Here is a 19,682-nt window from a genome sequence, read left to right as displayed (position 1 = left end):
CAGACCAGTTTATACGAGAACCCTGACTTATATCCTGTTTCTACAGCTGCTGTGTGTGTAAAGAGGGAGTCCATCTACCCCAGGAGAGGGACCCCTATCCTGACTGTGTCACTATATATATATATATATATATATATATTATGATTTATATATATGATTTATATATTAAAACAAGAGAAAAGTCATTTTCAACATGCTGTGGAAAACTAATTTATAAGAAACATAATTCCATATTTACATATGCTGTATGCTTTATAATGAATACAGTTCATGAAATTCAATATGGCCTTCTGACAGCCATTTTTGCTTTGTACAAATTCACTTAAACGAAGTGAAATGAGATGCGATTACTTTAAGTGCAACTCCCTATGAAGTTGTTTATCTGCAGAATGGGATAAGAGCTTGACCATTTATGTATAATGCTGTGCTAGAGAGAAATTTAGGGACCAAATATAGGGATGCAGAACATGATCATCTCATAAAGGGATCTACTTTCTATTTGACTGCCAAGCACAGGAAGGGCTAACAAGAACAAACTTTGTCTATCTGATGATGTCAGTGGGTGTACAGGGGGCGTATTACCTGAAGACTGTAATAAGGTATAAAATACTCTGTAATCTAATCAATCGTGGTTATTGCTGCATTAACCCTGGGGGATATGTGCTCCCAGTTAAGGGCTAGATTTATTTATTTAATTAATTAATAAAATGACAAATTCTTAAGTTTACTGGATTGGAATCTATATTACTCTTATGCAACAATAAAACAGGTAAAAGCTATGATTAAACAGGTGGAGGCACTGCTGAGATTCGAACTCAGGATCTCCTGTTTGGCTGATTATGGTTAATGGTGAGGAAAAAGTAAGACAATGAACATGTTTGCAATAATGAAATATAAAAATATTTTTCAACAATGGAAAGTTTCATTAGATAATCCTGACTTGGTTTTCTTTAATGATGATAGCTGTTACAGACATACATAATGTTTTTTGTTGGTAATAAAGTATGCAGTAACTACCATACTCAATATAGTTAGCTGAATGTACAGCATTGATCAGAGAAAGTGGAAGCATAGGGGTTACCACATAGCTTAGGGAACTCTCATTTTACATGCACAAACAGTTAAAAGAACTGATAGAAGCAATATGTTTACCAAAAATAAGTTGCAGTAATTAAGTGTCAGGCACATACTAAAGAGATTCATATTATTTCCATGGGTAATATATTAGCTCATAGGGTAGTATTACTCTTATGCAACAATGAAACAAGTAAAAGCTATGATTAAACAATGCTTAAATGGACTCTTTATTTAAAATAGATGCTTAAATAAAAATGTACAGTATACTCTGAAGTTCAATAAACTATTTAAAAAAAAAGTTAACATAGAGCCCATTTAGAATTATGAACTAAGCAAAAGAATAGGAGCACATTTTCATCTGGCCAAATCGCGTAGCGATGCAACGGGCAGAAATGCACTTATTAATTTGTTTGCATGCAAAAAATACTGTCTGCTTTGTTTTTACACTACTGCTTTTGCATGTACAGTAGAACACAAATACTGGAGACCTGGGGGAGGGGGAGCGGGTACTAATTACCCGGGCTTGCTAAAGGGGCCTGGCGGGGACCCAGGTCTGACGCTGCCCCCCTCCCTCTTACCTGTCGGCAGGCTAGCGCACACACTGCTGTGTGTATGGCTGCAGTGTGAGACTGCTCACTGTTGCCGCTGTTCCAGAAAACAAAGGCAAATAACAGAGGAAGTGAAAGAAAGGATGCCCTCCCAAAAAAGAAGGGAAAATCGGGGCATAAGGGTAAGTGTACAGTGTCCCCAAATGGATTTTGAGAAATGATTTATAAGTAGAAAAATCGCTGTCCATTTGGGGGACACTGAAACTATGGGGACAACCCAAAGTTGCCACAGTGGGAGGAAACGCCCTTAACATATCTTCCATCATAAACTACCATCTTTGTTTGTGAAAACATTAAACCTGTAAAAGTATCGACAGAGGACCAGAATCGCATCACAAAGCAACACATCTGAGGCCTTGAGCAATACCAGCACCCAAAAGTTGCCCTCACATTTTATGGAACAGGCATCTCTGCTCCAATGTATGACTGTTCAATAACTAAAGTGATCCATATAGCAAGTCTGCTTGAATGCAGGCCAACCTTTATCTGATACAGGCACCCTGCAAGCCAAATACAGGTGCCACTGGGGCAGCCACAGTACCCCTCTAGGCCTTGCACCTTGATCCCTTTGATACAATATAGAATAATAATACACACAATTACTTACCATATTTGGGTTACATAATTGACATTTAAGATAACTTATCTGATACAACAAGTGGATTAATGGGCAAGTAGGTTAGTGTATGTGTAGCTTTTTATTACAGTTCTGGTTACAAATGGTAGATTAATTTACTTACTTTGAATACTCCAATGACAGAATTATTCCTGGCTTCATTTGAGTTCAACGCCTAGAGGTAAAGAAAAAAAGGAGTGATAAAGAATTATTCCATGTCAAGAAATGGTGAAAGTCCGGCCAGCCAGGGCTTGTGACTGCACAGAGGATGGGGAAAAGGCATGTTTGTGGTGGGTGAATATTCACTTTCAGGCCTCTGAGGGCAATGAGACCATTGTGGATTATGGGCCTGATTCAGACCCGCTCATGAGCGCTGAGCGCTCGCAAGCAGGTCGATGTTGCCCAAGTGCGCATGCGCACGACGGAGGCAGCTCCGTCGTGCGCATGCGTGAGACCCGAATAACGACGGCCAAGCCGTCGTTATTGGTCTCGCACCAAAGGGGGCGTGCTGTCGATGGTGATTGACAGCACGCCTCCTTTGGTGGGCGTGCCTACCAAGACGGAGGCGTTCCCATGGGGACGCCTACCGTCTGGGGCCGGCCCCACTGACATCACTAGTGATGTCAGTGGGAGTGCTTTTGGCTCTGATAGAGCTAAAAGCACTCCAGGGCTTGCGGCAGACGAGACCATCGCGACCATCATTTTGGCCGCTCGCTATAGCTGTGGGTGGTCACCCACAGCTATGCGAGCGGCCAGGAGGCCGCTCCAAAAAGTAAGAGGGACGGCCCTGATTCAGAGCGAGCGCTCTGTCAGAGCGTCCGGCTCTGAATCAGGCCCTATGAGTGAGAAATGTTTCCAGTGTTGTGGAGTGAAGCTGTTGGGACAAGATGGTGGGGGGTCCTTCTGTAGAGAGAACATCAAAAATACCTCGATGTGTATTAGTTCTGCAAAAACTTCCGATGGTTTTTGGTGGAAATCTTGGCTGAAAATCTAAAGACAGACAATAACAACCTACATTAATCGTACAATCCTATAAATATATCTTATTCAAACTGTTTTATCACCACAGTCAAAGAGCAAAATACATTTATTTTACCAGCACTGCAAGGTGGGCCTAATTACCTGTAAAGACATCCATATCACAAACATTTGATAAGTGTGCTGTATATTATAATATGTAAATTACTTCTAGGTCTTCTCCCGATCAAGATGGTACAATGGAAATATTTTGTCGTTAGTGGAAAATTTCGGTGTTTGAGTACTGGCCTGCTCCCAGCAAGTGGCACACAAATCATGTGAAAGATCATAGCTGACTCGTTTTACTATTATATTACATTGGTTATCGTAAAATTACAGCTTATAACCTAATAATAAAAATAATAAAAATTACTTTTGAGCACTAAATCCACCCCTAGGAATTTTAATACATGTTTCAAACTTAAAAAATCTAATTGGCACATCTCAGAGCAATACAGAGATGCATGTTATTCAAAGTAACACTAGTACTAGCCTCATTAAAATACGGGTCACTGCCTCGTTGTACTCGGGTTAAGTGAACTTTTTTCCCCACCCGAACTTTCACCACAGGCTTGATGTTATTTCCATACAGCTGTCGCCCAGAGATTATTCGTAGCTGTACCTAGAAAAGGAGATTTGTGATTGGATAGATATATAGATAGATTATACATGACTATCTTATACAAAAGCCAATTGCCTCCTGCTCACCCGCAAGTCTTGCACCTTATCAGTGAGATCTCTCTTTTCTTGAAGACTTATATTCTGTTCTTCCTTAACACCTGTAATATATCAGAAGCGTATATATCATTTTACTTCTGAGTAATTCTAGTACACTGTAGGTAGATAGAGAACGATTTGCTAATGCATCTATCTCGCCGCCTCCATATATAAAATTATGCTTATGGAGTTCAGCGATTGTTTGTCAAGGTACATTATCGTAGTTGTACGTAGCGACTTTTTACTCGCAGTATGATTGACAGTCATGGAGTGATTGAGAGAGGTAACGGGGAGTGGCGGCAAAGAACGCAGGTGTGTTGCGTCCTTTTCAAGGGTGTGTCTCACCCAGTGTATGTGATTCAGTACGCAAGAAATATGGCTCCAGCGTCTCAGTTCCCATGGTTAATCTGCAGGACCTTATGGTCACTCAGGACTGTGATAATCGATAATGATCTGATGCTGCGTCTTTGTATGCAGATGCTTGAATTTGCAAATGCTCCAGTGGCCAGCTCAGTACAGCTCCCGATGTCTGCAATATTTGTATATTTTCGCATAGCAGCTCCACACAAAGACACAGCAGCGACGGCATTAGCATACAACTCTGAATCAGGCCCAATAGGCATCTTCTAAGAAACTCCTATGTACCTTTAATAATATTGACGATAATACCAATATATAAGAAGACTGTCAGGAGATGGAATGAGAACACTGACCAGCTTCTCAATCCCAAGCAGGAGATTCCAAAGCAGAAGATCAGAAAGTAGCTGGCTAGCATACCTCATACTCATTCCTGGATTTTGCAGTGCCAATACTCCTCTCTCTCTACAGCTCTGCATTATAGCCTTTTGCAGGCAGAAAGGACTGCAGCACATCATGCAGGACACCTCTTGATCCTGCTTTGGAGGAAAGTGCAGTGCAGGTCCACAAGTGAGCCGGGTGTCGGGAGAAGGCAGTCCTCCCATAGCCGTGTTCCAACTTCTGAAGGTGTGAAAAGAGTTGGGTGCCGGAGAAGATAAGACCTGGAGGTGGTCCCCTATAGCTGTGAACCGCGGTGTGAAGGGAAATGGGTACCGGGGGAAGGTGGTCCACCATAACCATGTTCCAACTTCTGCTGTGTGAAGAGAGCTGGGTGCTGAAGAAGGCAGGGCCTGGAGGCGGTCCCCCGTCACTGTGTTCTGCTGCATGAAAGGATCTGGGTACAGGGGGAGCCGGGTCCTGTAAGCAGTGCGGGTCCCTCAGCACCCGTGGATGGGATTTATAGCATGGGGGTTTCCTGCCATAGTGCCAACCACCCTTAGGCTGGTCAGCAGCCTAGGGAAGTGAGGCTGCAAAAAAAAAAAGTGTCCCCTCCCTACTAGGGACAACCAGCCCTATGCGGACAGCACTAGAGCTATACCCCAAACCCCTTTTTGGGGAGTGTGTGGGGTTAATAATTTGTGTTAAAAAATATAAACAAAGGGGAACCCACCAGATGAGGGCACATGGTCTGTGGTGCGAGAGAGGGTATCCAAATCTTCTATTTCCACCTTAATAAAGGAAAATGCCTACAAGATATACTACAGATGGTACCTGGTGCCTGCCCGCCTGCATAGAATGTATCACCTAGCATCTGATCGTTGCTGGAGAGATTGCGGTGAGGCAGGCACCTACATTCACATATGGTGGTCATGTCCTAAAATAGACAAAATTTGGGATGAGGTTGCTGTCCTCCTCTCAGAAATACTAAAAATACCACTGACTAAATCTCCCTGGTCTTTTCTCCTTGGCTGTCCACTTGAGGGCCTCAACCCACATGCTGATAAGCTTTCTTCACATATCTTAAACGCAGCTCGATGTTTAGTTGCAAGGCACTGGAAAGATATCAACCTTCCTCCTCGCCAACAACTCATAAATAAAATCTGGCATGTGGCGACCATGGAGAAAATTTCAGCTTACCTCCATAACACCTCCCATAAGTTTCTTATAGTTTGGGGTGACTGGTTTCTTTACAATAACACCACACCACATGGATCCCTACCCTCAGGCTTTTCGAACCCTCTACTTTAATGATCATAATCCACCTATTATCTTTTGAAGTCTGGACTCGGTCTCCTCTCTAACTCCCATATCCTCCTCAACATATTTTTCCCCTCTTTTTTCTTCTTTCCATCTCTTTCATCTCTCTACCCCCTACGTAGTTCTGCTTTCCATGTATATTTTTCCAATATTTTGTATTGCTCTATATGATCTATTCTAATTAGATTGGATTTGTGATAATATGAGATAAGGTAAGAACTTACCCTTGTTATCTCTATTTCTACGAAGTCCATAGGGTTCCACAGGATACCTTGGGGGTATAGGTGTGACGTCAGTCGCCGGGCACCATAGAGTTAAGCTTTTCAGCCTCCCAGGATGCACTAGGGTCCCCCTCCTATACCCCGCCCCCGAGCCAAGGCACCTCAGTTAGTTATCAAGCCATAGGCCGGAGGAGGAGAAGAATCACATTCTCACCAGAGGGAGACGGAAAACCGGTGACCAGAGCAAAGCCCATCTGCAGCACAGGTGCGACAGGGCGGGAGTCCTGTGGAACCCTATGGACTTCGTAGAAATAGAGATAACAAGGGTAAGTTCTTACCATATCTCATATTTTCTACTTCAGGGTCCAAAGGGTATCCACAGGATACCTTGGGGATGTCCCAAAGCAGTATCCTTTAAGGGTGGGGACGCTCCTGTGCAGAAAGGAGAATCCGCCGCCCGAAGGAAGCATCCTGAGAGGCGAAGGTGTCAAACCTGTAATACCTCACGAAGGTATGGACAGAGGACCACGTAGCAGCCTTGCAGATCTGGACTGCAGAGGCACCACGTCGAGCTGCCCACGAAGGACCCACCGACCTAGTGGAATGAGCCTTCAGAGAAGGAGGAACCGGTAGGCCTTCATGAATATAAGCTTCAGAAATAGCCATACGGATCCAGGCTGCCAAAGTTTGCTTCGAAGCAGGCCAACCCTTTTTACGGAAGCCATAGAGGACAAACAAAGCGTCCGACTTCCTAAACGAAGAAGTGCGGTCAACATAAGTCCTTAAGGCCCGCACAACATCCAAAGAGGCCTCACCCACGGAAAGACCAGGTGAGTTAAAGGCCGGAACAACGATTTCCTCGTTAACATGAAACTGGGAAACAACTTTGGGAAGAAATTCAGGCCTAGTGCGGAGCACTGCCCTGTTCCCATGAAAAACCAAGAAAGGGGGTCTACAAGAAAGAGCCCCTAAATCAGAAACACGTCTGGCCGAAGCAATAGCCAGAAGGAAAACTGTCTTAGCTGTTAGCCATTTAAGATCCACTGAGCTCAGTGGTTCAAACGGCGGTCCTTGGAGAGCCCTCAGGACCACAGCCAAATCCCAAGGCGCCACAGGTTGAACAAAGGGCGGCTGAATGCGGAGAACACCTTGCATAAAGGTGCACACATCCGGGATTGTAGCAATCCTACGGTGAAACCAGACAGATAGGGCCGAAACCTGTACCTTCAAAGAAGCAAGGCGAAGCCCATGATCTAGTCCCGCTTGCAGGAAGGCGAGAATCCGAGACAGACGAAACTCCCGCGGTGCATAACCTCTCGGTCGACACCACTGGAAGAACGTATGCCACACGCGATGGTATATCCTCACGAAGACGGTTTCCGAGCTCGCAACATGGTACGCACCAAAGAGCTGGAAAACCCCCGGGACCTCAGCATGGCCGTCTCAACAGCCACGCCGTCAAAGACAGCCGAGTCAGGTCCGGGTGAAGACAAGGACCCTGAGACAGAAGGTCCGGTCGTAGCGGCAACCGCAGAGGACTGTCCACGGACAGACCCTGAAGGTCTGAGAACCAGTGCCGTCTGGGCCACGCGGGAGCTATCAACAGGAGCGTCCCTCCTTCCAGTTTGAATTCCCGGATTACCCGTGGAAGAAGGGAGACCGGAGGGAACAGGTATGCGAACCGGAACGTCCACCGGATGAACGTCCTGGCGACTTAGAAAGTCCGCCTCCCAATTTAGCACTCCCGGGATGAAGACCGCTGATATGGCTGGAAGATTGCGCTCCGCCCAAACCAGGATCCGAGAGACCTCTACGAGAGCCGCCCGACTGCGAGTTCCTCCTTGCCTGTTTATGTAGGCCATGGTGGTAGCGTTGTCCGACTGGACCTGCACCGGGTGACCCTGGAGAAACCGATGTGCCTGCTGGAGAGCATTGAAGACCGCACGGAGTTCCAAGATATTTATTGGAAGCTCCGCTTCTGTCAGCGTCCACCTGCCCTGGAACAAGTGTGGACCCGAAACTGCTCCCCAGCCCCGAAGACTGGCGTCCGTTGTCAACAGGACCCAATTTGGAACCCAGAACGGACGTCCCTTGTTGAGGTGGGTCGTCTGTAACCACCAAGCAAGGGACAGGCGAACCTCCGGGGTGATCACAATCGTCTGGGACTTCAGAGACTGAGGCAGCCCGTTCCACTTGGACAGGATCAGGTGCTGCAGAGGTCTGGAGTGAAACTGGGCGAATTCCACCATGTCGAACACCGACACCATGGAGCCCAGTAACCTCATCGCCGAGTGTAGGGACACCCGGCGGCTGTGCAGACAACTGCGCACCCTTGACTGTAAAGCAGAGATCTTGTCCTCCGTCACGAAGATCCTTTGCTGTCCCGAGTCCAATAAGGCTCCCAGATGCAGAATCCTCCGAGACGGGATTAGAGTGGACTTCTGCCAGTTGATTAGCCAGCCGTGCCGTTGCAGCAGTGCAATGGTCAGGTCCAAGTGGCGTAACAGGAGCTCTGGAGATCCTGCCACCAATAACAGGTCGTCCAAGTACGGCAACATGCGGACTCCCTGCAGCCGCAGAGAAGCCGCCATGACCGCCATCACCTTGGTGAAAACACGTGGTGCTGTCGCCAGGCCAAAAGGTAACGCCCGAAACTGGAAGTGGTCGCTGCGGATTGCAAACCTGAGGAACTGTTGATGGCGCAAAAGAATAGGGACATGCAGGTAAGCGTCCTGTATGTCCAATGACACCATGTAGTCCCCAGGTTCCAGCGCCAGAATGATGGACCGTAGGATCTCCATCCGAAACTTCGTAACCCGCAAAGACTTGTTGAGTGCTTTGAGGTTGAGAATCGGACGATACGACCCATTGGGTTTCTGTACCAAAAAAAGATTTGAATTGAAACCCTGGCACCTCTGGGAGAATGGAACAGGCACTATAACTCCAGCCTGGAGCATAGTGTGCAATACCTTCTGCAGCTCCGTAGCCTTGTTCCGGTCTGATGGTAGACCCGTGGTGAAGAATCGCGCCGGGGGTCTGTGCCGGAAGGAGAGGGCGTACTCGTGGGAGACCACCTCCAGAACCCAAGTGTCTGTCGTAGTGGCCGACCAACACTGGGCGAACTGCAGCAGGCGGCCTCCCACCCTGGGATCCCCCAAAGGGAGGCCCGGACTGTCAGGCCGCAGGCTTGTCATCTGGCTTGGGGTCGGACGTCTGGTACTCCATGCCTGTTTCCTGGGCTTGGCTGATTTCTTAGGGCCAGCCTGTCGAGGAAACGACTGTGGTTTGGGCCTGCCCTGGGCCCTAGATGACCGAAAGGACGATGGTCCAGAACCAGAAGGAGCAGCGGCCGACGGGAGACAAGCCGATTTGGCTGCCGCCAGTGTGGCCACAATCTTATCCAGATCCGGACCGAAGAGAACTTCTCCGGTAAACGGCAACGCCTCCAGACCCTTTTTGGAATCTGCGTCCGCCTTCCAGGATCGCAGCCACAAGGTGCGACGAGCAGCCACCGCTGCTGAAGAAATTCTAGACACCAGAGTACTAATGTCTAGGGCCGCCTCGTTGATATAAGTGGCCGAATCACGGAGATTACCAATCAACTCCGCCTGTTCGGCCGGTCAGTCGGAATCAAAAGAAGCCTCTAATGAATCCGCCCAGCGCTCCATCGCTCTGGCAACCCAGCAAATGGCCATAGCCGGCTGTGCTGCCCCCCCCGCAAGGGAATAAGCGGACTTCAGGCAGATCTCCACCTTGCGGTCCGTAGCATCCTTAAGGGAGGACATGGATGGCATCGGCAATGTGGCACTACGGACAAGACGGGTCACGTGAGAATCCACCTGTGGAGGGGATTCCCACTTTGCAAAATAATTATCCGCAAACGGATAAGCCACCGCCAGGCGTCTCTGCGGCTGGTATCTTTTGCCAGGCTGTTTCCACGCCTCCTCTAAATGGTCCACTAACTGACCCGAAAGAGGAAAGACTGTGGCATCGCCCTTCACATCTTTGAAAAAGGCATACTTAGATTTAGCCGCTGGGGGAACTTCGTCCTCAATCACCAAGGCTGTGCGGACCGCCCGAATAAGTCCAGGAATATATACTTTGGACTTAGCATCAGCGTCCTTAGTATGGAGAGGTTCCTGATCGTAAGGATCCAGAATCTCCCCATCATCAGACGTCCCCTCGTCATCCTCATAAGGAGCCGACAGAGACGCCACCGGCCGTTTATGCGGCCGCATCACAGACTCCCCTTGCAACACATCCGACAAGTGCTGTACAGAACTCGTCAGGGAGTTAACCCACGCTGGCTCCTGAGAAACCGGGAGCGGGGAAATAGGGAGACTGTGGGGTACCACCAATTGTCGTGGGAAACCCTGCATGGGTGACGACACCACTGACTGCTGGGACAAACCCATCGGTGTAAACGCGGGCTGCGGAGCTAACTGGCCCACTAAGGCTGTAAGCGCCTGAGCGAAACAAGCCCAGGGCGGCTCCTGTACCGGTGCTGTAACCGTAAGCGGCCGCGCCATGGACAAACACTGCCGGCAAAGGCCCTCCGCGCTACCCTCCCCCTCCGCTAACGGTACTTTACAGGTAGTACACTGTAGCCGGAGAGGAAAATCACTTTCAGACATGATGGCACCAGGTATGTGACCCCTCTCACAGAATAAAGCTGACAGTTTAGAAGAAAAGTTACAGGCAGCAGCGCTAGCACAGTCACATACAATGCAAAGAAAATCAATTCCTGCACTAACAGCGCTGATCACTCAACTACGCAGACACAGGGCCTGGTAGGACACAGCGCTGCATACACAGACCTGACCACAGCGGAGGAGAGGTATGCAGGGGGACCCAGACCACGATGCTTCCTTCCAGGCTTCCAGCAGCGTTCACCATGCGTTCAGAAGAAGATGGCCGCCGAGGAGCAGAGAGGAGGCTGGCCTGGGGGAGGAGCGCTGCCACAGGGCCAGTCGGCAGCGTGCAGAGAGGGCTGTGTGCAGCGGGGGAGGCGCCGGCTGTGAGACAGGGAAGGCGCGCTCCCCTGGCATGCATTTAACCCCTGGGACGCCGCAGCGCTACCGCTCTGCTGCGGTCCGCTGTCCCAGGGGGTAGTGGAAGCGCAGGTTGGTCGCCTGGCTCCACGCTGCAGCCAGTCCCCAGGAAGCCCCCTGCCTGGGGACTTAGGACCATGTGACCAGCGGGGACCCACCGCGGGACACGCTGCTTACCTTTGTTCCCCTTGAATCCGGCCATGGTTCGGAACATCTGGGGTCACCGCTAGCTGTGACCCCAGATGCTCACCAGCATCCCCGGATCGGTACCGGCGGGGGTGTAGGGAAGACAGCATGGACGTCAGGACTGACTGTCCATGCTGTACATCCAGATGTGCAGCCACAGCTGCATAGAAGAAAGCTTCAGGGGCTCTTCTAGCCCCCACTCCAACAGGTGCACCCGTCTCCGGCCGGGCACCAAACTAAACTGAGGTGCCTTGGCTCGGGGGCGCGGTATAGGAGGGGGACTCTAGTGCATCCTGGGAGGCTGAAAAGCTTAATTCTATGGTGCCCGGCGACTGACGTCACACCTATACCCCCAAGGTATCCTGTGGATACCCTATGGACCCTGAAGTAGAAATATGTGCTAACATGATATCATATTGTTTTGTCGATCTGAATATTTCATATACCTCTTTATTGGATTATGTATAGTTGTATTATTTCACTTCTGTAAAATCTACAAATAAACTTGTTAAAAAAAAAAAAAAAAAAAATATAAACAACAGTCTTCTTCACTGGTGTAATACAGAATCCAGCTAGCCCTATCATGCCCAATTTTAATGACAGACAGGGTCTGCTGGTACCTGTAGTGCAATTCTAAAAATAATATTACAATAAACACAAAATAATCCTTTAATAATAAAAAAGAAAACACATCCTCTGGTCCCTCCTTCGCCAATTTACTGCTCACTTAATTCATTTGGGAAGGGTTCTCTTTGGTCCATGTAGGCAGCATCGGTTTGGGATTTTTTGGTAGATTCCCGGTGGTTATTGAATCTGCTGATTTACTAAAAGCAAAACAGTCAGGAATCTGCTGTCAAATCAGACTTTGGAACACAAGTGAACATCAGGTCACCATCAAAGGGAATCCTTAGGTTAGTGGGGACCTCAGATATTTAGTCCCCTGCCTGCCCTGCACCCAACACAATGTTCATTAAGTAATGAAGGATGAGCTTTCCATGCAATCTTGCTGCTAATTGCTCAAGCAGGTCACATTGTTACAGTCTCTAGCTATACCTTTAGGGTAGCTGTTAGAGTCCAGATAGAAAGCATCCACGGTCTTTAATGCAGCATGTGTTGAGGGCAATCCGAAAGCCCAAGTCTGTGGATTCCCCTGAAGGAGAGAGATGACTAATCCCACTTGTTGTAACTGCGTGCCGGACGAGACAGGACAAAGTCGAAAATAAACTTTACAACTTTCACGAAAGTTTAAAAATTGTCGACGATCATCAGAAAATCGATCCGGTAAATTCATCTTTGGTTCTGGAGGAGGAACTGGATGCACTGGTGAACGATTCTCTTCAAACCGTATTGTAAGTTCCTGTACCTTCTGGTTAAAATTTGAATTTGTGCGGCCAGCATTTGGGCAGGATTCTGTCCTTGCTCCATAGTGAAGGATGGGTACGGACGATGACAAGCCCCAGGTTCTTCCTGCAATGTTTTTAGGGCCGACTATAATGTTACGGTCTCTAGCTATAGCTTTAGGGTAACTGTTAGAGTCCAGATAGACAGAGAGTAGATGTCAGAACTGGAGCTCCTAAGAAGGCTGGTAGTGTAGCAAATGAAGTGGGGAGAGATGAGAATCTGGTTGTTGCAGTCTTTGAACCGATAATGCGGTTAATGCTGATGGTGTGGCCACTTAGCCGATGGTGTGGCTAATGAGCTGATGATAGTGGCTAATGGGCTGATGGTGTGGCCAATGAGCCTAACTTGTGGCTGGTGAGCCGATATGGTGACCAGTGGGTTGATGTTGCGGCCAATGGGCCGATGATGCGGCTAATAAGCCGATGATGAAGGCCAATGAGCCTAAGTTGCGGCTGGTGAGCCGATATTGTGACCAATGGGCCGATGTTGCGGCCAATGGGCCGATGATGCGGTTAATAAGCCGATGATGAAGGACAATGAGCTTAAATTGCGACTGATGAGCCGATATGGTGACCAGTGAGTTGATGTTGCAGCCAATGGGCCGATGATGCGGCTAATAAGCCGATGATGAAGGCCAATGAGCCTGAGTTGCGGCTGATGAGCCGATATGGTGACCAGTGGGTTGATGGTGCGGCCTGTGGGTCGATGTTGCGGCCAATGGGCCGATGTTGCGGCTAATGAGCCAATGATGAAGGCTAATGAGCCTAAGTTGCGGCTGGTGAGCCGATATTGTGACCAAAGGGGCCGATGTTACGGCCAATGGGCCGATGATAACTGCCACTGGACCGATGGTGCTAGGGAGCAATGGGTGCTGCAGCCGGAGGAGCCGATTGCAGCATAAGGATGCAGGAGCTGTGATGATAGCCGATGTCCTGGAGGTGCTGCTGGTAATGCGGCAGCTGAGTGCCGATGGTAGAACCGGGTAGACGGAGGCTCGAAAGGCAGCACTGCAGGAGTCGCCGGGGGAGCCCTTCTGAAAGCTGAGAACTCCCTCAGTGTCAGCTAACAGCAGCTGGTGCTCTGGCTAGGAGAGCCGGAGGCAGCACGAGGACGGCCGAGAGGAAGTGTCCTGGAGTGGCCGAGCGGTCGGAGTAGACACGAAGGACTAGTATAAGGTGAGTAATGCTGACCGTGCACCAGCCGAGAGGATAGAATATCCAATATAGTCGGCAGGGCAACAGGTATCCTTTGTACAAATACAAAGGAGCACCAATCCCACAACAGAAAAATAGTGACCTCATTTCCTGAGGCGTGCCGATCGCCCTCTCTTGGGAGCAGGTGGAGTAACCCCTTCCTTTCCAGGCCCTATGTTAGGAGACATAGCGCGGATGGTAACAGTACAACCCCCTTGATGCGGGGTTGAAGAACCCCTAGAACCTGGTTTGTCTGGAAAGTCCCGAAAGAAACATCTCCTCAACCTGGGGGCATGTAATGCTATAGCCCTTCCAATGGACCAAAAACTGAAGATGACCTCTGGAAAATCTGGAGTCCAAGATCCTCTCCACAATGAGCTTGCGCTGACCGTGGACTACAACTGGCGCAGGTTTGGAGGAGAGCCTAGATTTGAATTTAACTGAAGAGAATACGGGCTTGAACAAAGAACAGTGAAAGGTATTATTGATGTGAAGAGATTTAGGTAATTGAAGCTTGAAGGCTACCGGATTCACCTGTGAATTAATGCGGAATGGACCAATAAACCTGGGGCCCAATTTCTGAGTAGGTTGACAGAGCCTGATATTTTTGGTGGAGAGCCACACCAAATCCCCTTTCTTAAAATCGCATGGTCTCCGATGTTTGTCAGAAATTCTCTTGGACCGACAAGAAACCCTCTGAAGACTCAGATGAACTTTCTTCCAGATAGACCGGAGCCTTGAAACAGGAGAGGTGACAGGTGAACAGGATTCAAATGCGTTGGACCTCGGATGTTGCCCTGTAACACAGAAAAATGGAGACACCGCAGATGCAGAATGGCATGAATTGTTAAAAGCATACTCAGCAAGTGGTAGATGCAATACCCAGTCATTGTGACATTTATAAATATAACAGCGTAGATATTTTAAGACACTGGTTGACGCGCTCGGTTTTTCCATTGGCCTGCGGATGGTAACCCGAGGAGAGATTGTATTGTATTGTATTGTATTGTATTGTATTTATTGTTGTCATCAGCAAAACAAGTTTGACAGACGAATGCCCAATGCAGCACAGAACACCCTCCAGAACTGAGCAACGAATTGTGTTCCTCGATCTGATATGATATCCTGCGGTAAGCCATGTGCTCGAAAGATGTGCTTAAGAAATAGGCTGGAAAGTTCCTTGGCAGAGGGGAGCTTCTGCAACGAAATAAAATGTGCCATCTTACTGAATCGATCAACCACTGTCCAGATCACGGAACATCGGGCAGACATGGGCAGATTGACGATAAAATCCATGGCAATGTGGGTCCAAGGTCTCAGAGGTATAGAAGGTGGAAGTAACAGGCCTGAAGGAGCTGTTCGAGGTGTCTTATTCCGAGAGCAGACCTCACATGCCAGGACGAATTCCCGCACATCCTGGCTTAACGACAGCCACCAAACAGAGCGAGAGAGCAATTCACATGTTTTATTGATGCCAGGGTATCCAGAAGCTCTACTAGCATGGAAATTTAGTAAAACAGCTCTTCTGAACCTCTCTGGAACAAATAAACGATTAGCAGGCTTCTTCAAAGGTGATTCAGATAGATGGGTTTGAATCAGGTCCACCAGATTTCGAAAGGCACAATGGAAGGAAGAATCTGGAAAGATAGCCTCATTGGTCCCAACAGTCTGTTGAATAGGTTCGAAACTTCTGGACAGAGCATAAGCTTTGATGTTCTTTGAGCCCGGCCAAAAGGAAATAAGAAAATTTCCGGGAAAAAAAAGCACATGGGTGTAATTTATCATCAGAAGGGTTTCTTTGTGACAACACAGCTCCATCTCCCACTTCAGAAGCATCAACCTCTACGACAAATGGAAGATCTGGATCGGGATGTCGAAGAACTGGTGCCTGGGTAAATGCAACTTTGAGGGTTTTGAAAGATTGGACCGCCTTGTCTGACCAGGTAAGGGTGTCTGCTCCTTTTTTGGTCAGGTCCACAATGGGTGCCACAATATCCGAAAATGATCTAATGAATCGACGGTAATAGTTAAAAAAACTCAGGAACCGCTGGATGGCTTTAAGAGAGGTAGGCTGAACCCACTTAAGTATAGCCTCGACCTTATGAAGATCCATCGAAAAACCCTGAGATGAGATGGTATATCCCAAGAAGGAAACCTGCGAGACATTGAAGTCACACTTTTCTAATTTGGCATACAGATGATTCTCCCGCAGCTTTTGAAGAACCTGCCGTACGTGTTGATGATGCCGAGCTGGTGATTGATAAAAAATTTAAATGTTGTCCAGATATACAACAACAAAACCCCCCAGGAACTCACGAAGGATGTCATTGATCAGGTCCTGAAAAACAATTCATATGTGATACAAATATGGGGTCTTTTATCTAATTTTGAATGTGTGTGCAGATGTATTTATTCCTTTGTGTTTTCATTAATATGTCAAGGGAAAAGATATTGGCATTTTCCTGACAGATGTCTCAAACACACAATTTTGGGATCTGATGTATCCTCAGATCTTCAGAAGGGGTTGTTTGAAGTAAATACCATGTCAGCATGTGACTTCAAATACAATTTTTTACAATCGGTCATAAACGGTGATCTGGATCCAGTATTTTTGTAGAGACACACTGGCTGCCCATAGTTTACAGGACAGAGACCATAAACCTTCTTTAGCCAAATAACTTACTCTGCAGATGGACCAAAATATAATATTTCACTTATAGATCACAGGCTTGTTAACTACAGGGCACACAGATAATACACACAGAAATTGGAGGCTGAAGGATGATAGTCTGGTAAGGCAGGCATCAGAATTCCAGATGTAGAGAGCAGCCCAGTGGAGGTCTTGTAGGCGGTAGTAGGATGTGCTAATTTGGGGGGAGGAGAGGCATATGTCAGAAGCAGAGCAGTCAGAGGTAGAGACACTAAAGGAGCAACTGGAGAGATTATAGGTAAGGCAGTAGAGAATAGTGGAGTGAAGGTTATGAAGGCTCTTGTGGTAATTTCTTTCAAACCCGGTAGAGAGGTCAAAGAGTATGAGCAGGGAGAGTGGCTCTTTGTTTAAGACAATAATATAATTAGTTGGTCACTTCGATGAGCTTGGATTTTGGAGAATGGAAACCTGATAGAAGATGGAAAAGAAAAGAATGATGTTAGAGTCTGTGTTTGTTGTGGACCCGAAGTGGTAACAAACAAAACACCGGAACAGGTTTAAACTGAAAGGTGGGTTGTTTAATGTGAATGTTGGTAGACATGAACAATAAGATAAACTAAAGTCCAGTAATAAACAAACTAAGATATGTGGCAGGAGGGAACTGTAGTGAGTGAGAATAAACGAATGTCCAGATCAGTGGCAGAGATGATTGAGGTGAATCCAGATGGACTGTCAGAGTGAAGTGGAAATCCTGGTATGCTTAATAGTGGCTGAGAGGGATATCCGGTAATGCTATGATGATAGCTGAAAGGGAAATCCGGTAATGCTGTGAAGATGGCTGCACAGGAATGGGTTAACTGAGGAGACAGGTTCAGGCAGGAGTGTGTCTGGCGGAGGTGCAGGGCTGATCACCGGCGGAGTGCAAGGCAAGGCAAAGAGGTGCAGGCTATGCAGGGAACCGGAGGCTGACAAGGAGCTAAGGCTAGCACCGGAGCACAAAACTAAGGTTCAGGAGCGCAGAGAACTCTCTCTCACAGCTGACGCTGTGAACACGTTGCACTACAGGGAGCTCCGAACACCCTTAAGTACCCAGTAACAGAACGTGATAGGCCAGAGAGAGCAGGTGACCCACAGATGATTGGCCTGCTATGTCACATGGCCAAAGACAACATGGTGGCGCCCAGACAGCCGTGACACCACTAGACTTACCCTTGCCAGGACAGCCCAACGCTGGCAGACCTCTGCGTACACGCAATGTCAGTCTCCACACGCCAGCTCCCCCGCCAGAAGGACCGCGCCACAGCGCCCTCACCGGTAAGGACCGCAAACCTCCACACCGCGAAACACGGGAGATAGTTTGTTGTAGCCTGTGTCTAAGTGAGCTTTGGCAGCGATTCTGTTAGATGGCACCACAACAGATAGTTGAGAATGTCTCTCAGTAGTTATGTCACCAGGTACTTCATTGAAATTAAAAATTAAATTATTGTGTCCACAGCCTATGCAGTACACAATGCTGGGGGATGGAACAGGATTGATATATACTACCCACCTACAGCAGAAAACATGTCCACACAAAATTACTATAAGTGTTCAATACACCACAATTTCTGACTTAATTATCCTTTGCTTTCTCCACTATATGGCAATAAGTTATTACTCATTCATTAACCACAATTATTTTACACACAGCAACCCACTGAGGCTCTAGGTAATAAGATGAGAAATATTTTTTTTAATTTCACGCTATGCATACATCGCTTCTCGGAATTATAGGAAAAAAGTAAGCAAAAATTGTATTCCATTAATCTTTAAGTTAACAAACTTGTCATCTTCCAGTGCAAAATATCAAAACAGCAAAACAGTAGTACTCCATCCTGAAGGCTGGTACAGAGACAGAATGAAGTACAGCAACACAAACAATTTGCACCAGTCATGCTACATGCACCAATTGGTAACTTTAAATAATTTTTCATTTTGGTGCATTTTTAAAACTTAGCATGAAGTTGCAAAACTATAGTAGTACTCTGGACCTGTTTCAGACCCGCTCGCTAAGATGCTTTCGCTCGTAGCTGACGATGGCTCGCATTGTGCGCATGCATCGTTGTGCGCGTACCACTGCGAGAGATCGGAAAGCGTTCGCTCGCTGCGCATAGACTGCCCAGTAGAGTGAGTGACAGGAGAAGCAGTTTGTGGGTGGTGACAGGGGCTGGCCGCTAGAAACAGAGGAGTGGAGGTGCGAACGCAAGCTTCCCTGAGTGTCTCAACGACGTTTCAGAGGCGTGCATAATTAAGAGGCAGCGTCATAGTACACGTCACTAAATTAAATTTACACTGAAGCGCTTGCAGTGCTTGCGGAAGGGTATGGTCAACCACAAGTGCTGCGATCACATCCGATGGTATTTGATGTTACCGATGGTTGCATACACTTCCGGGAGATGACATGCGCAAGTGGGCGTCTTAAGACAGGCTGGTGGGCATCTGCATACACAATGCGATCGCACGCCAAGGCATAGTGGGCGTGCTAATGCCTTGCCATGCAATCGCCTGCCTTGCTGAATTTGCATACGCATCGAGAGAGCGGGTCTGAATCAGGTCCTGTGTTCCATGTAGAGTATAGGAATACATAAGTGTGCGAGCACACAAAAGGATGGTACATGCAGAAATAGAACTCGATCTTAGGAGTAAATTTACTAAGAATCGTGTGCGGCCGAGATTGCATTCCCAATTTTGCAACTCTAATCTATTAAAGACAAGAACACAATCCCACGCAGAAATAGACGACCAAACACACAAAATTAAGTCAATAAAGAGTTAAATCCTTCGGTGACTGCACACTGGCTTTTTGTTAATAATTTCTTTACAGTTGGGGTACAGGTGCCAGTGCCCTGCT

General features: G+C 47.5%; 1 protein-coding gene across 1 annotated transcript in view; it reads right to left on the bottom strand.

Annotated features, from left to right (window-relative positions):
- The window catches only part of FER1L5 (fer-1 like family member 5), a 308,173-nt gene that overhangs the window by 245,650 nt on the left and 42,841 nt on the right, over positions 1 to 19,682 (bottom strand). The window contains exons 7-10 of the mRNA XM_088443273.1: positions 4,027 to 4,097; positions 3,812 to 3,940; positions 3,229 to 3,291; positions 2,426 to 2,476 (exon numbers count right to left, since the gene is read on the bottom strand). Coding sequence (XP_088299399.1) covers positions 2,426 to 2,476; positions 3,229 to 3,291; positions 3,812 to 3,940; positions 4,027 to 4,097 — 314 coding nt within the window. The remainder of the gene's footprint in view (positions 1 to 2,425; positions 2,477 to 3,228; positions 3,292 to 3,811; positions 3,941 to 4,026; positions 4,098 to 19,682) is intronic.

This window comes from Taudactylus pleione, unplaced genomic scaffold (genome assembly GCF_031769625.1).
Source record: "Taudactylus pleione unplaced genomic scaffold, aTauple2 ptg000329l, whole genome shotgun sequence".
NCBI classification, from domain to species: Eukaryota; Metazoa; Chordata; class Amphibia; order Anura; family Myobatrachidae; genus Taudactylus; species Taudactylus pleione.
This window is presented reverse-complemented; position numbering and strand designations above follow the sequence as displayed.